This window comes from Hemiscyllium ocellatum, chromosome 18, assembly GCF_020745735.1.
Source record: "Hemiscyllium ocellatum isolate sHemOce1 chromosome 18, sHemOce1.pat.X.cur, whole genome shotgun sequence".
Lineage (NCBI taxonomy): Eukaryota > Metazoa > Chordata > Chondrichthyes > Orectolobiformes > Hemiscylliidae > Hemiscyllium > Hemiscyllium ocellatum.
This window is the reverse complement of record NC_083418.1, coordinates 22,798,698-22,818,963: the sequence shown is the minus strand read 5'-3', so window position 1 is coordinate 22,818,963 and position 20,266 is coordinate 22,798,698. Positions and strand designations below refer to the sequence as shown.

The following is a 20,266-nucleotide window of genomic DNA, read 5'->3' as shown; positions in this document are numbered from 1 at the left end:
TTCTGCACACCAGAGTCTGGTCACTCCTCTCCCATGCAGTTAAATTGTTTCAGAAGTCGATTTGAACCAAGTTAAATCTGTAGAATTGCCATGTTTTCTCAGGCTTTGTTCCCTGAATTCAGGAATCGCTTCCACGCCAGCGATATTGGTTTTAAATGCTGTGGCTCTTGGGAAATCCATTTTGTATTTAATTATCCTTTTCTGCAGCAGTGAGTGAGCACCTTATCACTGTCATTCAAGTGTTAGGTTAAGGGACCAGCCTTAGCTTGGTAGAAGCCTTATACCTGAGTCAGCTACTTACAATGCACTGCTGGGAGAGTGCTGCACAGTTAGAAGTGCTGTCATTTGGTCAAAATATTAAATTGAGAGTCCGTCAGCCCTGTCAGATGTTCATGGAAGATCCCACGACACTGTTCGAAGAAAAGCAGGGGATTAATCCTAATATCCTGGCCAGTACTAAAACCTCAACAAATGGCAGTGAAACAGTTTGATCAATCAGTTATCTCGGGCTAATGTTTTTGTGAAAATTGGTTGCTGTGTTTCAACAGGTAAATAAAACCATCAAAATTAATGTTTTGGCAAGACAGCTTAACGATGTCCTGGAGTGATGAAAGGGATTGTATAAATGTATCTCCCTGTAGAATCATTTCCAAGTTATTTTCTTTATATCAGACATTTTCCTTCCTCAGATGAGAATGACATGTTTATATGCACAAATCACAGTTTCAGAGAAATTACTTGACTTCTTTTTGGAATGCGCTCCCTGTTTAGTGCATCACTGCTGAGTACTTCACAAAGCAATGAGTGACTCGAGGCAAAATCAAATTGGAGCAAATCAAGAAAACAGAGACATTCTACTAGAGGAAGGGAGTGCAGTGGGGTTGGAGATACTGGCTTCATTAAAATGGGCTTTGATAGCAGATGTATCGAGAAAGGGAGATGTTCGAGAGGGTGGGTACAAATTGTAATGATCGCTCATTTAGCCACAATCAGCTAATTCCACTTTTACTGAAGATCAAACCTGGGGCCTCGCTAGTCCATAGGGATAGTGTGACTCTTGGCCAACATTAGAACCAATGGGCCAGCCTTCTTTGTACAGGATCTTAGACAACAAGTCTTAGATGCTGATCGGATTTACACTAATCAGTGATAAACATCATCTGTACTTACTGCATCACAACCAGAGAAGGGTTTTCTTTAATTTTTGCTACCCTCTCCTGGGGGATAGAAAGTCATTTTGCACTGGCTGAGGTCAGCTATCAAAGAAAGGATCAAATTTGCTACTTTTCTGAGCTATGACCAATACATTTTAAATAGTGCTGAACTGCAGGAGTCACTTGATTGATCTGTGTCCATTTCAAGCTCTAGAGCCAGATTTCATTCCAAGGTGAGATCATGTCACTGTAATTTAAGATGGCTTCCTGGGCCCTTGGCTGTAAGTGTCACCTCCGGAAATCTCTGACAGATTTGCAGAGTGCGCTGAGGAAGCAGATGTTGGCAAGTCCTACTGCCAAAGATTACTATCACAACTGAAGCCTGGTAACAGAGGGCTAGTTTTGATTCAAGAAGTTAAAAATCACACGACAGCAGGTTATAGTCCAACAGGTTTAATTGGAAGCACTAGCTTCACTAGTTTCACTTCTTTCATATGTAAATAACAAAACTTTTTTTAAAAAAAAGTTACATTCTCAGGTTAACTGTAACAATTGGGATTCGCCAGATAAAATGTTGAAGGTCCCTGTGTTCTCTGCCTGTGCCATAATGTTTAGACTGATTCTAATCTAAAAAATGAGTTGATAGATAGAGTCTTACATGGATTCATGCAGTTTTTGATCAAAGTACAATGTAACTCTGCAAGTACAAATTCACCCCACAAACATATATGGTTTTTGTGTGTGTGTCTGTCTGTCTGTCTGGGGTGGGGGGTTGTGAGTGTGAGAGAGTGTATATGTGTCTGTATGTGAGTGTAGAGTGTCTAAGTCTGTGAGGGGATGCATGTGTGACTGTGGGAATGTGTGTGTTTGTAGGAGTATGTGTGTGTCTCTCTGGGGTGGGGGATTGTGAGTGTGTGTGTGTGTGTGTGTATAGTGCAACGCTGGTCACCTGTAATGTGACATGGACCCAAAGTCGCAGTTGAGACCCACCCTATGGGTACGGAACTTAGCTATCAGCCTCTGCTCGGCCACTTTTCACTGCTGCCTGTCCCGACATTTCAGCACTCTACACTAGCATCCCCCACAATGACAGCATCCCGACAATAGCCTCAGTACTCAACACCAGCAACTGCCAATCTCCAAACACTGTCCTACAACTCATCTGCTTTGTCCTCGATCACAACATCTTCACCTTTGAAACCAGTTCGTAGCAAACTGCCCGGCTTTCAGGACAACCCATACTACCCTGTCACGGTAGGTGCTGCAGGATGTGTCAAGAGTGTGGGCATGGATACCACCATTACATGTGGGGACACCTCCCACGATGTATATGGCAGGTACTCATGTTACTCAGCCAACGTTGTCTACCTTATACGCTACAGGCAAGGATGCCCGGAGACATGGTACATTGGGGAAACCGAGCAGAGGCTACGACAACGGATGAATTGGCACTGCACAACAATTAACAGACAGGAATGTTCCCTCCCAGTTGGAGAACACTTCAGCGCTCCAGGACATTCAACGTCGGACCTTCGGGTGACCATCCTCCAAGGCAGGCAGCAGCAAAAAGTGGCCAAGCAGAGGCTGATAGCTAAGTTCGGTACCCATAGGGAGGGCCTCAGCCAGGACCTTGGGTTCATGTCACACTGCAGATGACCACCATTGCACTATACACACACGCAGATACTCCTACACAAATGCACGCACGCGCGCGCACACACATGCACAGACACACACACAGATACTCTCACACACCCCTACAGACACACACACACACACTCCCACATACATCCTCTCACAGACTTCGACCACTTTATACACACACACACACACACACACACACACACTCTCTCTCTCTCTCTCTCTCTCTCTCTCTCTCTCACACACACAGACACTCACAACCGCCCCCACCCCAGACACACACACATTCCTGCAGACACACACATTCCCACACTCACTCATGCACACCCTCACAGATGTAGACACTGTACACTCTCACACACTCACAACCCCCACCCCAGACAGACAGACAGACAGACACACACACACACACACACACACACACACACACACACAAAAACCTACATGCACACATATCCATCGATGTTTGTGGGGTGAATTTGTACTTGCAGAGTTAGATTGTACTTTGATCAAAAACTGCATGAATTCATGTAAGACTCTGTTAACTCACTATTTAGATTAGAAACAGTCTAAACATTATGGCACAGACAAAGAACACAGGGGGCTAACACCTTCAACATATTATTTGGCTAACACTAATTGTTACACTTAACCTGAGAATGTAACTTTTTTTTAAAAAGTTATGAAACTATCATAGTATTCGAACAGATGAAAGACTCAACAAACAATCAAGGTATTTTTCAATGTATAATTTCAGTTACATCACACTGTAAACTTTTGCTATAAATTCTGTGTCTTACTATTATGTCCTTCACAACCACCTGATGAAGGAGTAACGCTCCAAAAGCTAGTGCTTTCAATTAAACCTGTTGGACTATAACCTGGTGTTGTGTGATTTTTAACTTTGTACACCCCAGTCCAACACTGGCATCTCCAAATCATTGATTCAAGAAAGAAGTCATCTGAAACAGGCTGAAGGCTCGCTATCCCACGTTCGTGGACACTCTCGCATGTAAAGTCAATGTCTGTTCCAATATTCTGCTGCTGCCAAGTCACAGTGGATGGAAGATATTTATTAAGCCAGGCAAGGTGGATCTGAATTTAATTGACTGTTAACCTCCAGGAAACAAAGACTCATTTCTTACCGAATGTATCATCATGTCACTGGTACGTCACATCAATCATATTTACTATTATCATGCTATGCAAAACTGTTAATTTCTGTTAGCTCATAATTAGAATGTGTTCAAACAGTTACACTTTTGCAAACTGCTTCATGCTTTTGTTGCTTTCTAAATTAAGGAATCTAAATACTGCAAAGAGTTAAGGCTGTAATGCAAGACACCACCAAGTATAAGAGACGAAATGAGCTCAATTCTGCCGTCATGATGTGGTAATGTCAAGGTTGTAAATTGTTGGAAGATGGAAAGACAGATACAAGGAATTCCTGAGTTATGAGATCTGGATGGAGGTGTAGGCGGTGGTGTAGGTGGCACAGTGAATAGAGTAAGAGAACAAGATCTCGCACACCAAGTTTTCAGTTGAGCACGGAGTGCCCTCACGGAGAAAGCAGGACAATATATTTGAGTTCAAGAAGAACAAAATAAGAAAGTATAAAGAGATGACTGGGCAGATCTGCTCAAAAAGCACTAGCTCTCACTATTCAATGCAAGATGAAGTAAACAAAACAGACAAACGCATTCATGTCAGTTCCTATTTGCCATTCTGTGAGAGACGCACGGCTCCCAGTTCCTCTTGCTGCTGGTCTGTTCATCCTCTTGCTGCTGGTCTGTTCAACACTGTGATTCATGTTCCTTGGGACTTTTCATTTATTCAACATGTGTACAAATGTTGGTAACATGCAACTAACTGTTCTCAGGATGTCCTTTTGGACACCCTTAATTGTTTACAGAGATTATTATTGCTAAGACCTATAAATAGTTAAAGCATTTTATCATCCCACTGTTCTATAAATAATTAGAACATTCTATCACTGAGGGAAATAATTGACCAGATTTTAATAAATAGTGAACATCATTGTGATCATGTGCCATGTATTACATTTCTTACATCTTAGTATGCTTACGCATCTGTTTAAATATTTAGCACACTGACTTCATTTAGTTACTTTTGATTTGCCTATAATGTTTAAACATTCAACTTTGCAAAGTAGTACTTTTGGATGCCTTGCAGTCTTTCAAAATCAGGAGATTGGCATGTCTGAACAATAAAGAAAGAGCCAGATATATAAACAATTTACTCATTACAAAGATTCCTCTACTGGTATATAATTGATGTTTGCTGTCCTATGCTTTTAGCAGTTCCATTCTTTTGAATAGCATTGGTCAGACGGAGAATCACAGAGAGAGATAGATCGAGCTGGCACTTCCAAGCATTCATCGATTTGGGAGTGGGCTGTTTGTTGCCTAAGCTGCTGGAGAGGTGACAACTGGCACTTTGAACACCAATCGTTGTGCTTTTTTTCCCTTTCTTGGGGCGTTACCTGTTCGCCAATTTGCTGCTCAATGGGAACCAACCATGCCTCATCCAACTTGAAGATTCATGAGAGTTCCTGGGCTCTGAGTGCCTGCTGCCACCCATATACACAATTACAGGAAAGTGAGCCCATGCAGGAACTTGGGGTGATTCTCTATCTCTTGAAGTCGAAACTCAACATCTTTAGTGCTGCCGTAGCTGTGATTAGCTAATACAGTACACATTGGAGATCAGGCTTAGCCTATCCTGGACTGTAGGATTCGTGTACTTAGTGAATAAAATGTTGAAACACTGGGCAGCTTGTAGATGGATGAGGAGACTTTAGGACACAAGGACTTAGTATTAAGCAAATGAAGGCAATGAATCCACATTCTCTCAATGTTAGTGCCTAGATGGAATGACAAGCTGGGGAATCCATTCAGCTGGTCCCACACAATTGTGATGTCTAGTGTATCACAATGCAGTATAAACAGTCCTCACCCCCACTGGAAACCAGCAACTGAGGCCAATGAACGGTAAACAAATTCTGGAAAATTCCCCTTGGACTTCCCTCCCTGTCGACCATTCGAACCAGTGCAGGGGAACATGTAGGGACTGATTAATATGATCCATGCTGTGCATCAGCTGACGCTTTCTGTGCCCAGTGCCTCCCCAGGTTAGGCTTCACCCCAAGCCCGTTGAAAGGACAGGTAAGCAACATATTTCCAGGAGCCAATTCTGATTGGGGGTGGGCGCGGGGGGTGATGACAGGGTAGTATTGTTTGAAAAACTTAAAATATTGGACAGAGAATTAAAGACATGCAAGAATAAACTACACAAACAAATATACTGTAACAGCTGTAACTTTTCTTTCAGAAAATAAATTTACATAAGGTTGCACCAGCCGTGTGACATTGGATACTATCTCTGCTGCAGTGAGCCACATTTATGGAGCTCTGTCATTGACACCTTGCCATTAATTGCGGTCATCACATCGTTAAGCGTAGCACATGAAATGCTCCCTTAAGCTGCATCTCATCATTCCTGCCTGGACACTCGCTGTGCTCCTGGTTTTAATGGGAATGGTAATCCGACAATGATGTCACCTCCTGTCTCAGCTGAGCCAACATGTGATATCCCTTGCGGAGCCACATGAAGCCGTGTCAATCCCCAGGGAAATTCTCACTGACTTGCAACTTGTGGTATTGTGCTGCAGCTACAGAGTTTCTTGAGGAAGACTGCATCAGCAACCACAACATGCCAAAGTATGTATTTGCATTCAGAAAATTATGCATATAGACAAATGCACAGACATGGGCTCGTATAAATTCATACATGTATTCAAAAACTCCATCATTTATTCATATTTTACAATTTCCATTCACATATAATACCTAGCATTGACGTGCTGGAGTCTTGCCCACTTCAGAGAGGAAATTGGAGCCTTGGAACAGGACAGAGGAAGACATTGTGCTGGGACTGCTTCTTCAAAAAGAAAAGTCAATTGTTCATTCATTTTATTTTTGCAAACTGCTGACACACAAGCGTATATTGAGTTACAGACTGCAGGAAGGCAGGGCTGGCGAATTCTCTCTCCATTGATGAGGACCGCATTTCAGGGCGGAGAGAGGCAGGACCTCAACAAACAATGCTGTAGATCTTGTTTAGGGTCACTCCTCAAAACCTTGTTTCAAAAGGCAGCAGTGTCTCTCTCTGTCAGCCCTGCCTTGTCTTTTTATCATATATTCATAGGGTTTTACTCATTTTCTCCCCTTTGGGGTGTTTTGCCACCATCATGATGTCCACTCCCTCCAGTACTTCTTGTCGATCAGTGACCATTCTCTGTCCATGAGCTTAGGGTAGTGCCAACAGCCCCTTTGAACTCAGCAAAGTTCTGACTTTGCCCCCACCTGACAATATACCAGTACTTGTTGCAGTAAGGAACCCTGGCTAATGTTCATTCTGTTTCACCCTTTCATTGAAGCCTTGCCATTAATTGAGATCATCACATTGTTAAGATTTAGTACCACATCAGGCAGCAGTATGCTGATGTAATGGACCACATGACTGGTGCAGTATTGACAGTGCAAATATAGGATTCATCCTGACCATTGAAGTCTTTCATCTGTTGGCTGATTTAATGGGCAAAATGAGTCTTTGCACAAACTATGGGTCATGTGTACTCAATGACCTGCAACGTGGCGACAACTGTTTAATTCTCCCGCCTGGACATAAGAACCTTTTCTTTTAGCCAGGCATGCTTGGCACGGTGGCTCAGTGGTTAGCATTGACGCCTCACAGCGCCAGGGACCTGGGTTTGATTTCAGCCTCGGGTGTCTGTCTGTGTGGGATTTGCATATTCTCCCCGTGTCAGCGTGGGATTCCTCTGGGTTCTCCGGTTTCTCCCACAGTCCAAAGATGTGCGGGTCAGGTGAATTGGCGATGCTAAGTTGGCCATAGTGTTAGGTACATTAGTCAGATGGGACTGGGTGGGCTACTCTTCGGAGGGTCAGTGAGAACTTGTTGGGTTGAAGGGCCTGTTTCCACACTGTAGGGAATCTAATCTAATTATTATAACGCTGATTAGGATAATATAATTACCAACCCTCCAGGACTGGCCTGGAGTCCCCTGGAATTGGAAAAACAATCTCCAGAACACTACTGAACTCAACCCTGAAGAAAACATTGTCGGGACATGTAAATTTCCTTTGCCATTTTCTTTGAACATTTATCTTTATCACAATAGAAATATTGGCAATGAGGGATTAAGCTGCTGTTCCACTGACATTCAAGCATCTTGCAATTGGTTAATGAGTCGTTTTGCTTTGCAAATGGCATTGGATGGCAATGTGCCAGGAGGATAGAAGGGATGGCTGACTAATAACGAAGGAGTAAGTCACATGATGAAGTCTACAAGAATACATTTAATCGCAGTTGGCAATGCTATTGGATAGCTGAAAGTGAGGACTGCAGATGCTGGAGATCAGAGTCAAGATTAGAGTGGTGCTGGAAATGCACAGCAAGTCAGGCAGCTTCCAAGGAGCAGGAAGATCGACGTTTCGGGCAGGAGCCCTTCATGAGGAATCCTGTTAGATAACCAAACCAGAGGCTATCAATTGACTTACCATGATAAAGCCTGTTATTAAAGTATCTTAGAGTACCTGCTTTGGCATTTAATGCCCAATCTGGGGTAGGGTCATTGGCACCAAAGTGCCAGGCACAGAGTTCATGTGCATCCGATCTGTGCCAGAATTTCTGTAATTAGATGCATGACTGGGAAGAAATAAAGCAGGATGGTAACTGTTAGATTATTTTTGGCTCATGAAATTGAAAAGAAATTTGCCTATCTGAGCAAATGCATCAATTCCCTGTCCCCATCCTTTTTTTCAATGCACATTCCTGGGATTAGTGCGTCACTGGCTAGGCCAGCATTTATTGCCCATCCCTAATTGCCCAGAGGGCAGTTAAGTATCAACCACATTTCCTGTGGGTCTGGAGTCACAAATATGCCAGACCAGGTAAGGATGGCAGATTAGTGAATGGGCTTTTCCAGGAATTGACACTAGTTTCATAGTCATCATTAGATACTTAATTATAGATTTCCTTTACTAAATTCAAACTTCACCATGGTGATTTTTGAATCCAGGTCCCCAGAACATTGTCAGATTACTTACAGTGTGGAAACAGGCCCTTCGGCCCAACAAGTCCACACCGACGCGCAGAAGCGCAACCCACCAATTCCCCTACATTTACCTCTTACCTAACACTACGGGCAATTTAGCGTGGCCAATTCACCTGACCCGCACATCTTTGGACTGTGGGAGGAACCCGGAGCACCCGGAGGAAACCCACGCAGACACGGGGAGAACGTGCAAACTTCACACAGTCAGTTGCCTGAGTCGGGAATTGAACTCGGGTCTCAGGCACTTTGAGACAGCAGTGCTAACCACTGTGCCACCGTGTCACCCACTAACATTATCTGGGTTTCTGGATTAATAGTCCGGCAATAATACTATTAGGCCCAGCCTCCTCTTCATATACACCTTCACACATCTTCAACCATCACACACACCCAACTGGTTTGCACATGTTTACAACTGTTCCCAGAGGCACTGTCCTGTCCTGTTTCACATTGAAAGTGATCAGGATAGAGACTGACTTTGCACGATAGTGTAAAAAAGGTTGTTAGTGTTGAGAGAGATGTAAAATTGGCTGCCAGTTCACTACCACCTGTTTTACATTAACATACTGAGCCAGAGAGTTGCCATTTATTGGGGAATGAAATTTAAAGTAGTGTTACCAAACCTCGGAAATTTCCTGTACAGTAGCTGGTTGTACACCAGGCTGCACTGCTCCCATGCTGGAGTGCTTAAATTTGTTGAGGGAAAACTCATATGGATTGACAAAGTGAGTGAGAGGATGCCTTTGGAATTTTGAGCACATCCAAAACTCTGCTATCTCAATCCTAACTTGCACTAAATCTCCCTCACTCATCCTCCATGTGTTGATAACCTACATTGGCTCCTGGTCAGGCAATGCCTCAACATTAAAGTTTTAACCCTGTTTTCAAAGCCCTCCATGACCTCTGTCTCTAGCTCTGCAACACAGAGATACTATTTTGTACTTACGTTTTTTGTATCTTGGTACCTAAGATGTTGCCATGTGTGGCAACATTATACACTTTTCACAGTACTCCTGTCCTTCTGTGCTTGAGGACACATGACAATGAAATCTAAATCTAACCTGTATTTGTTCAAATCTGGCCACTTGCCAATCCCTCTTTTCAATTTCTCCACTCTTTCTAGCCGTGCCTTCAACTTTCTCAGCAATGATGTCACTTCCTGTTTCTGAACTCTAAAGTTCCTTCCCTAAATCTTTTTAATGTGTCTATCACTTTGCTCTTTTGAAACATTCCTTATCTTTTTGACCAAGCTCAACAATCCAAATTTTTCCTTCTGCAGCTTGGTGTCTAAATTTTGTTCGATAATTATTCCCATGAAGTGACTTTGGAATATTGCTTTGCATTATTAAGGTGCTATAAAAATGCCAGCTGTTGCTGTGCAGAAGAGGTTTTCAATAAGAGCTCTCCTTGTGTTGTCTTGAGATCCTTGCAACTGCAGTTTCTTCTTAGAAACATTTCACCAGATTTATTGTTACCTGATTTTACAAGGTCTGCTTTCAATCTTGTGAGTCCAACGGGAGGAATGCTTTCAAAAGAAATTAGGGACAAAGGAATAGGAGTTGACAATTCAGCCCCTCAAGCCTGTTCAACCATTTAATTAGATAAAGACAGAGCACCGCTGCTCAGCCATTCTCAATGAATGCAGGAAATGGATCCGAGGAACAGAATGGCCTACCTCCTGTTCCTGTTTCCCCAGAAAAGAGTTGAAGAGAATTTGTAAAGGCAAAGGTGCCGAAATGTCCAGGTTTAAGAGACCTTTTGCATTGTTTTATAAACAGTTTAACAATGAAAGGGGAGTGGCCAGTTCTCCCAGTTCAGGCTGTCTAATTTATTTTTGGCTGTAGTGGCAAGAAGAATTCCTCTGACTTTCTCTGAGCTCTCTCTCTCTGGATATTGTTCCCTCCTCCCTGTGTTGGAATTTACCTTTTTGCCAAGGGGTGTGTTTATGGGATGTTACCATATTGGAACAGTTAATCAGTGATAGTTACTGCATTGGGTTGGTTAGGTTTTCCAATAGTTAAGTTATTCTAAATTCATTTTCTTTCTTTTGTAGTGTTTAAACTGTGTGTTTTGCTTAAAGCCGAGTGGTTTGACCAGTTGCATCGCACCTGACTTAACCACTTGACTTAACCTTTAAAATAAGAAAACGTTAGGATCTAGGTTACCTTCTTGAAATATTTTGAGGGGTGTTTGGTCTGGTCCATAACACCTCAGAGCCAGCTCTGAGTGAACAGAATCTATGACATTCCAGTTTATATCTGTTAGCCAGGGAACTCAGATTCTATGAGGTCCACTTGGCTGACCTCCTTAGAATCACTACAGTCCTTTGGTTTTTGGGACTAGTGTAGAGGTTACTAGTGTTCTCTTTTGAAGTCATTTGTTTATGACAGGCAGTAATAAAATATAATTGACATGATTTTTGAATCCCAGTGATCAAACTTTCTGACCCACACAGCTCACTTCCAGTCAGCAATTGAAGGGATGTCAGTGCGATCAAACGAAGTTAATAGCACACTGAAAAGTATTAGATTGATGGGCATGTGAGGTGTATTTGAAAGTGTCTTGGTGAGACACGGGCGCGGTCACAGTTGAGTGTGCTGGACTGAGGAATATGTCGAGTATTGAAGAGTAATAATGTGAGGGATTTGTGATGTATTGGAGCATATTGGAATGAAGTGGGCAATAACAGACTCCAGAGAATAAAGACGGACTGGCAAAACAGGCAGGCAGGCGGAATGGATGAAATTTAAGCTAGTGAAGTGGAAAACAATTCATTTTGGCAGAAAGAATGACAATATAAACAAAATGGTATAATTTTACAGGGGTTGGAGTCCCAAAGATAGGTTTTTGCAGGCTCAGAAGCTGCTAACTCAATATTAGAGATCCTCAGTTATATAAATAGCGACCTTGAGAGGAATGTTACACCAATAACTGCCCAACCCCTTGGAAGCAAATATGGGAGGGGTGCCATGCCTATTACTTGTCAGTCTCTGCAGGGATTTTACCAATTGGTGGGCTGAGTATTCAGCAACTCACCCACCTTGGACCATTTCAAGCCTTTAAGTAGCCAATTAATAACCACTAAACCCCACCTTCTATCAATGGTATTTTACTAGCAAGAAGATGTGCCTATACCTTATTGTTAGGCTGCCAGGTAACCCCTGATACCCTTGCTGTGGATTTGGGGAGGGAGGGGATGACTGCTGTCTTGGCAATCTAAGGCCCCACTCTTTCTGTGCCCCCCCCCCCCCCCGCTTTAATGTACTCTTCATGGTGTGCCAGCTGTAGCAGATGGGTGCCGCTGAGACAGAAAGCTGTAGTTATCTGATTGGGCAACCGCTCTTGGAAGCAGGAGGGCCCGGGGGCAAAAGGCACGACCTCAGGAAGTTAACTCTTTGACAACCGTAAAAAATCTGACAATGGCTTCATGGGCTTCGTGGAAGGAGGGCCTATCCCTGACTTTTTAGTAAATAGAGGGGTCACTGCCTCTGCAAGTATTTCTAGCCCTTGAGTTCAAAAGCAAACAGCTTCTGTAAAACACTAATTACACCCCACCGAGAACATTGCAGCCACTTTTGTGCATCCCTCTTAAGGAAGGATATCTAGGTGTTAGGGAGGGTGCAAAGTAGGTTAATAGAATGGTATCAACACTGAGAGACTGAAGTTAAATGGACAGACTGGAGAAACAGTTGTCAAGCTGATTAGAGCAGAGAAGGTTGTGGAGATAGGGGCGTTGACTGAAGTGTTCAAAATTGTGAAAGATCGATTAAATAAGTGCCACAAGCCCAGTGGAAAGAGGCAAGGATTTAAAGTAATTGACAAAAGATTCAGAGCTGAGATCATTAATAAAAATGACAACTAATTGTCATATTTTGCCTGAAAGAGTGATGGAAGCAGATTGAGTAATTATTTCAAAATTAATTGAAGTGAAAAACATTTATAAGTGAAAAGGTTATAGTAAAGGCTGACTAGATTGGTTCCTGATTTATCCTATGATGGGAGGATGCGTAAGTTGAGTCGAAATTCACTGGAGTTTAGAAGATTGAGAGGTGATCTCACCAAAGCGTACAAGATTCTGAAGGGGCTCCTCACGGTGGACACTGAGAGGTTGTTTCTCCTGGTTGGGAAATATAGAAAACGGGGGCACAGTCTCCAGATGAGAGGACAATAATTTAGGACTGAGATGGGGAGAAACTTCTTCAATCAAGGAATTATGAATCTTTGGATTCTGGATCCCAGAGGCTTGAGGATACTACACTGTTAAGTATATATAAGACCTATTAGGCCTTTTGAGTCGGCTGTTCTAATAATCCTCAATTCCTGCTCTATCCCCATCATCCTTGTTTCCCTCAATGATTAGAAAGCTCTCAACATCTGCCTTGAATATACTTGACCACCCAACCTCAGCAGCCCCCTGTGGGAAAGAATTCCACAGATTCACTGCCCACTGACAGAAGAAATTCCTCCTCATCTCTGTCTTAAATGAGTGAGCCTTTGCTCTGAGATTATACACTCCCATATTGGAAGACAACCTTTTTGCATTTACCCTGTCAAACCCGCTCAGAATCATATATGCTTCAATAAGGCCTCATCTCATTCTTCTAAACTCCACTATGTACAAGCCAAACCTACACAATCTCTTCTCACAGAAAAAAATCCCTGTCTACCAGGGATTAACTTCTTTAAATCTCTCTGGACTGCCTCCAGTGCCAGTACATCTTTCCTAAGATAGGTGGATCAAAACTTAAACTAGTCTATGCTGCTCCTTGTGTAATCCTCACTTGCCTTCCCACCTATTTTTGGGGCATCTGTAAACTTGGCAATAGTACATTCATTTCTGTCAATCATGTTATTAATATACTTCAAGCAATTGTGGCCCCAGAATTAATCGGTATTGAACGTCTGACAAAGATGGATTTTTGGTCCCTCAGGGATTTGCGGATATAGGGAATGGGCAGGGAAATGAGATAGAAGGTCAGACATGATTGTACTGAACGGTGGAGCAGGCTCAAAGGGCTGCATGACCTTCTCCTACTGCTACGTCCTATAATTGTTCTTTTTAAATACTGCACACCTCACTGTAATTCTCTCCAATGTACTGCACAAGCATCCCTCACTGTAACACTCTCCAGTACAATATAAATCTTAGAATGATATAGCACTGAAGGAGGTAGATTGGCCTATCTGCTTGTGATGGCTCTTTGCTGGGAATAAGATGGGATATATTCTGCAGCAGTGAACAACAGGCTCATTGCATTCCTAACCCTTGCAGCAACAGTGTCCCTTTAACTAGCCTTCAGTGCATCAAAGGCTCAAAAGGTTACACAACAAAGACTCGATCATTGAGATGTCAATGAAAGATGTCACTTGACTAAATATCTGTGAACTTATATCAAAAACAAACTCAAAAACCTGCTCAGGTTGCACCATCTGGCTATCACATTGGTATGTGAGTGGACAGCTTGGCAAATGGAAACTAATGAAGTGGGACATTTCCCTTGCACACCCTATATTTAAATGTATCCCTTTAATTTATCTTGGTGTGCTGGCGAGTGAGCTGAAACTAACCCTCCAGCGAGGAAGTTCTTGCTAGAAATGATGTGATTTTCCAGACTTCTCCTCAGTTTCCCCGCCGCCCACTTCAGTCAGGCAATAAATCCTAGCTCTTGGAAAAACTCCGACACTGTTTGTACAAAGCGCAGTCTGCTGTGTCGCCTCCTGCTGTGTCCCACCCTAACACTCTCCTTTTCCAACTTTACAGATTGATGTGGAGGGCAAGCAGGAAGTGGTGCTTTATGACCAGTGCACGCGAGACCCGGGCAAGCTGACGTCGGACAGCTTCACTTCTGTACTCCTTGACAAACTGGAGAGCTGCTTCCACTACGTCTCTCTCCTGTCAGGTACAGTTTCTAGCCACCTTCCACCCTGGCTGTGAATGTCCTCGACATGACTTGAAAAAGAAAAGTTACAAGTTACCTTCAAAGAACACTAGCAGAGTGATCAATGTTGTTTGAGACATGCTTAGTTTGAATCTATTAATGACTCCAATTCATTTGTTTTTAAGGAGGTATTGTGGACATTCGGGGCTCAGTCTTTGTTTGTGAAAGATGTTAGCTAGGGTTACCTGTCACCTGGGTGAATTGATCCAGGGAGTAACAGATCTGTTGGTGACTAAAAAGATCCTAAATTGAATCCCAGGTCTGTGTTGTTCTCAGGTGGGAAAGAGGTTCTACATCTTGCCCTGGTGAATCAGAGGAAGATTAACTGGGCTACATGTCCAGCCAGTAACCTACTGCTAGAGATCTTTGTGCATGGCTATCAGTTGAGGAGAAGGCTTTGTCTATGGCTGCTGTGGAATCCCCCACTATCATATCCTAGGGATTATCATTGACCAGAAACTGAATTGGACTAGCCGTACAAATACTGTGACTATAACAGCAGGTCAGAGGCAAGGAATTCTGCAGTGAGCAGCTCATCTCCTGACTCCCCAAAGCCTGTCCACCATCTGTAAGGAACCAGTCAGGAGTGTAATGGAATACTCCCCACCTGCCTGAATAAGTGCAGCTCCAACAGCATTCGAGAAGCTTGACATCATTCACAGCAAAGCAGTAGCCCACTTGATTGGCATCACATTCCACAAACATTCACTTCTTCCTAACACCCACGAGGGGCACACTAGACCTTCACCCTGGCTGCACCTTCTAACCTCATGACCTCTACCATCTAGAAGGGCAAGGGTAACAAATGCATGGAAAATTACCAACTGCAAGTTCCCCTCCAAGTAACACATACCATCTTGAGCTAGAAAAGTATCTCCGTTCCTCAGTGTCACTGGTTCAACATCCTGGAACTCTCTCCCTGACAGCATTGTGGTCTACCTGCAACACATTGACTGCTCACCACCACTTGTCAAGGATATCAAGGAATGAGCAATAAATATGGGCCTAGTCAGCGACCACCCACATGCTATGAGTGAATGAAACAAAATATCCTGCCCAATGTATGACTTACACATGAAAACAGCCACTTGGCTGAAAAGGAGAAAAACAGTTTCAAGGGAGAAGGAAGGGGGAGTGGAGGGCAGAAAAATGCTGTATTTCTTTTAGAAAGGAATTTACTCATTTAAAAATTTCTCCTTGGTTTGGGGAAGTGTAACATGACACATATTAAAGTCAGATATGGTAGAGGAACAATTAAGTTATTGAACTTGTATGCTGCTGATGCAGTAAATCTAGAGAATTTAATTCAAATCCCACCTTGATGCCTTGCGGATTTTAGTTCTGTTTTTGTTAGACCACAGAAGAAAACTCACAGAAAAGAAAAGGGCAGGTTTTCATTAACCAACCCCCGAGATGTTGTCATTGAGTTGATTCAATATTTTTTCTGCTGTACCTGAAGATGATGAAACGGTAGAGGAGCAATGTCACAAACACCTGGTAACCACAGGAAAGCTGTCAGCTGCAATTTGCCTGACCTAAGAAGTGGTCTCCTGCAGTCAAGAACCACCAATGTATTCACTTTCTAAAGCAACAAGGAACGTTAAATCTTGGCTCCATCAAAATATTGTCCCTCAACTCCTCTAAACTGAGCTTTATGTTGGCCTTAGGTGAGATAATATTTACCTCAGGAGACCAGAAGTCACAATCTTTCCACGGCAATCGCAGGTTTTAATTTGATGTCCCGATGTCCTGACAATCTTCTTAAAGTAGTTCAAATGATCTGTTTTTCACCTTTTCCTTTCTTGTCCCCTATGAACTGGGCCAGTCCCGTTTTCTTGTAAAACACTCCTCATGTCAGATTGCATTGCATGCAATGGACCTGCATCCCTTCCTGCACATCTCTATTGACATCTCCAAGAAAGTTGGCACTACCTCGTTGGTTCTGATAGCCCCACTGCTGCTGATGCCGATCAAGCAATCTGTGGAGTAAAGTTGTCAAATCTGTTTGGACGTATTATGGGAAACATTATCATATGCCCTCTCATCTTCAAGTGCCCTTCTTCCAGAATGGTCAACCAGCATGTCACCGAGATTCTCCCATTTCCAGTGTGCCCCAGGTTTGACTCTTGAACAGCATGTCAACCCTATACCTGCTCCAATGATAGAATCATATCCTGAGTTCAGATAGTGGCCAAACCAGAATTTCAGACATTTAGGGACCAGAGCTTAACCTTGCACAAAAACAAAAAGATTGTCCTTAGCTGTTGATCAGTTTAGTGGCTTTCATGGAAAACACTAATTGTCGGCTTATAAAAGCAAGGACCAGTTTGAAATTGGTTGTAATGACAGGGTATGATGTTCCCCTTTTGATCTGAGGTGCGTGTGTCTATCTTTCTGTTGATAGCACCATAATGCCTGGTGTATAGGTTGTATGGATTACATTACATCATTGGGATGAGGATAACAGGATGTGTCAGCTGATGTAGTTAGGGCCACGATGATGGCCTGACCCATCAGTAGAGCAATTGGGAATGTGGTTGGTCGTTTCTGCCCCGGAACCTTAAATCATGACAATAGGAGCAGAGGATTCTTCCAGCATATTCAATTCAATCATATTCCATTAGCCTTCTCACCCTTGCTTAACAAACAATCTAACAATCTTGATCCATTACATTTTTAATGAACCTAGCCACAAACATTTCTTGGGGATCAGGACTTCAAGACTTGCATCACCTTTGATGTGAAACAGTACTCCATGAAATGGTGACATCCAATTTCAATAGCCTTCCCTTATTGTAGACCACCACTCCCCACACCCCCAACCAAAGCAAATTGTCTGTCTACCATATCGACACTTCTTAATGATCATCTCATCTCACTCTGTGAGTCAGAGGATGCAGGGTTTAAACCTAAAACCAGATCGTCCCAGTGAGTCACCTCTGAGGTTCTCATCTGTGGTGATGTCAAGTGTTTTCTTGGTAGATTTGGGTGGCCACTCTATCTTTTGGTTGGTTGGTGTCCATGTTATCCTCCTGTCACACAGGACAAACTTGGGTATTGGCTGGTTGAGAGATTGTTACAGCTATGTATACAAGCAGAGTTTTCCACACAGGCTGTCTGCTTGCTCATCAACCTGCAAGTCCTTCCACTGCTGCACATTATCACACTATCAAGTGTTTACAGAGTTACCAGAAAATAATGAAATACTGGTGGAGATCCCATCTGCCTGACTTTCTACCTAGCAGACTCCTTCATTCCTGAGTAAGACATTCTCATTTGGGATGTATAGCTTGTACATGTTTAAATACACAGCTAATTAATGGCAGAATAAGAATTACTGGGATCTATTATTAGGCTGCACGGAGCACAGGGGGATGGGGAGTGGATCTCAATGGCTTGCCTGTTGGTACAATCAATTCAAAGCTTTCCACACTGTTAGCAGCCATTAGGATCACCTTTGTCTGGCTCCTCGTCTTTACAGTCGGCCTTTCCAGACATTGTTTTGCCTTCCAGTTAACTCTAACATCTGAGACTGTCTGGATCTGCAACAAGCTAGTGGCACACTCTACCACAAGACTAGCCACACAAATGACCCTCCTCATAATCATCCACATGGGATCAGGTCCCTTTTCTGAGGGAAGTGCTTCTTCAGCAGGAAGTGGAAATGATGGGACAAACATCAGCACTGGATAGGGGAGATGCTGTGCAGATGGGATTCCTTAGATTGACAATCACTGATGTTCTGTGAGCGAGCACTGATGGACCAGTGGTTGTGCAGGGGTACTGAGAGGTCAACATTAGATTCAGGCTGCCTATTTGGACATCACATGGTCCAATGCCTCTTTGGTGTGAGACAGATTGTTCAGGATCTGAATTGCAAGTTAGTCACCTGGATCTTTTAACAGAGTCAAACCACGTGGTGGGGAGGGGGGGTGGGGTGGGGAGGGGTGAGCGATGTAGATCTTAATCATTGAATCCCGACAGAATCATGGAATCCCTGCAGTGTGAAAACAGGCCCTTCGGCCCAACAAGTCTACAACAACCCTCCGAAGAGTAACCCACCCAGACCCATTCCCTTGCCATATCATCCTATATTTAATCCTGACTAATGCATCTAACCTACACATCCCTGAACATTATATGCAATATAGCGTGGCCAAATCACCTAATCTCTGCGTCTTTGGATTGTGAGAGGAAACCAGAACACCCAGAGGAAACCCATACAGACACGGGGAGAATGTGCAAACTCCACACAGACAGTTGCCCGAGGCTTGAATCAAATCCGGGTTACTGGCGCTGTGAGGCAGCAGTGCTAAACACTGAGCCACGGTGCTGCCCCTTTGTACGTTAGTAGAAAGCAGACAGTAGCAAGATGTGCTTATGCCCGAAATGTCGATTCTCCTGTTCCTCTGATGCTGCCTGACCTCTGCGCTTTTCCAGCAACACATTTTTAAGCTCTGATCTCCAGCATCTGCAGTCCTCACTTTCTCCTAGTAGCAAGATGTGGCAGCTCATCTGTCCCAGTATTCATTTCTCACTATCTGCACTGGGAGAGATGCATAAAACAGCTGTCATGCTTTTATCCATGAGATGATTAACATTAGATTCAGGTTGCCTGTTTGGAGCTCACATGGTCCAAGATCTCTTTGGTGTGAGACAGTCTGTTCAGGCTCTGAATTGCAAGCTAATGGCAAGCTAATCATTTGTTGCCTGTCCTTAATTACCCCTTGAACATTAGACCATTTCAGAAGGCTGTTAAGAGACTTAACTAGCTTTGGAATCATATGTAGGAAAGACTAAGTATGGTCAGCAAATTGCCTTTCCACAAAGGCATTAGGATAGGTCTTTATGATAATCGGTGATAGTTTCATGGCCACTATCACTGAGACTAGCTTTATGTCCTGGATTTATTAACTTAATTTAAATTCCACCAACTGGGATTTGAACCCACGACTGCAAGACATTTGGATCTGGCTCTCTGGGTTGCTAAGTCCAGAGACATTGCCACGACCCCCACCATCTCCCTTCCAAGCTGGCAACTCTTTTACACTGTTGAACAAAGCTGAGAGGACACATAAGCAGTGTGTTAGTCAGTATTGTGTGCACATCTGGTACAGAATTACAGCACAAACACAACAACTGCTCACATAGAACGGAACCTCACAATTGTAAGCCTGTGTTTTCACTCCAGCTGTCAGCGTGGTTGCATGCTGGCAAGCTTGTGGAAGAGAGAAGTTTATTTTCTGTGACTAATTTTTTTTTCAGAAATGCTGTCTTCAGGTGTTAAAATTGCCTCCCTTTAAAAGAATATTATTGTTTGTTTCGTTTAGCTTATTAGCAGCTTCTTGCAAAAATGCTTGCTATTTCTTTCAGAT

The 20,266-nt window shown here is 43.2% G+C and overlaps 1 protein-coding gene across 1 annotated transcript in view; it reads left to right on the top strand.

Moving 5' to 3' along the window:
• Nucleotides 1–20,266, top strand: part of LOC132824365 (dual specificity protein phosphatase 8-like) — a 229,298-nt gene that overhangs the window by 101,798 nt on the left and 107,234 nt on the right. Inside the window, exon 3 of the mRNA XM_060838756.1 lies at nucleotides 14,714–14,852. Within this exon, the coding sequence (XP_060694739.1) occupies nucleotides 14,714–14,852 (139 nt within the window). The remainder of the gene's footprint in view (nucleotides 1–14,713; nucleotides 14,853–20,266) is intronic.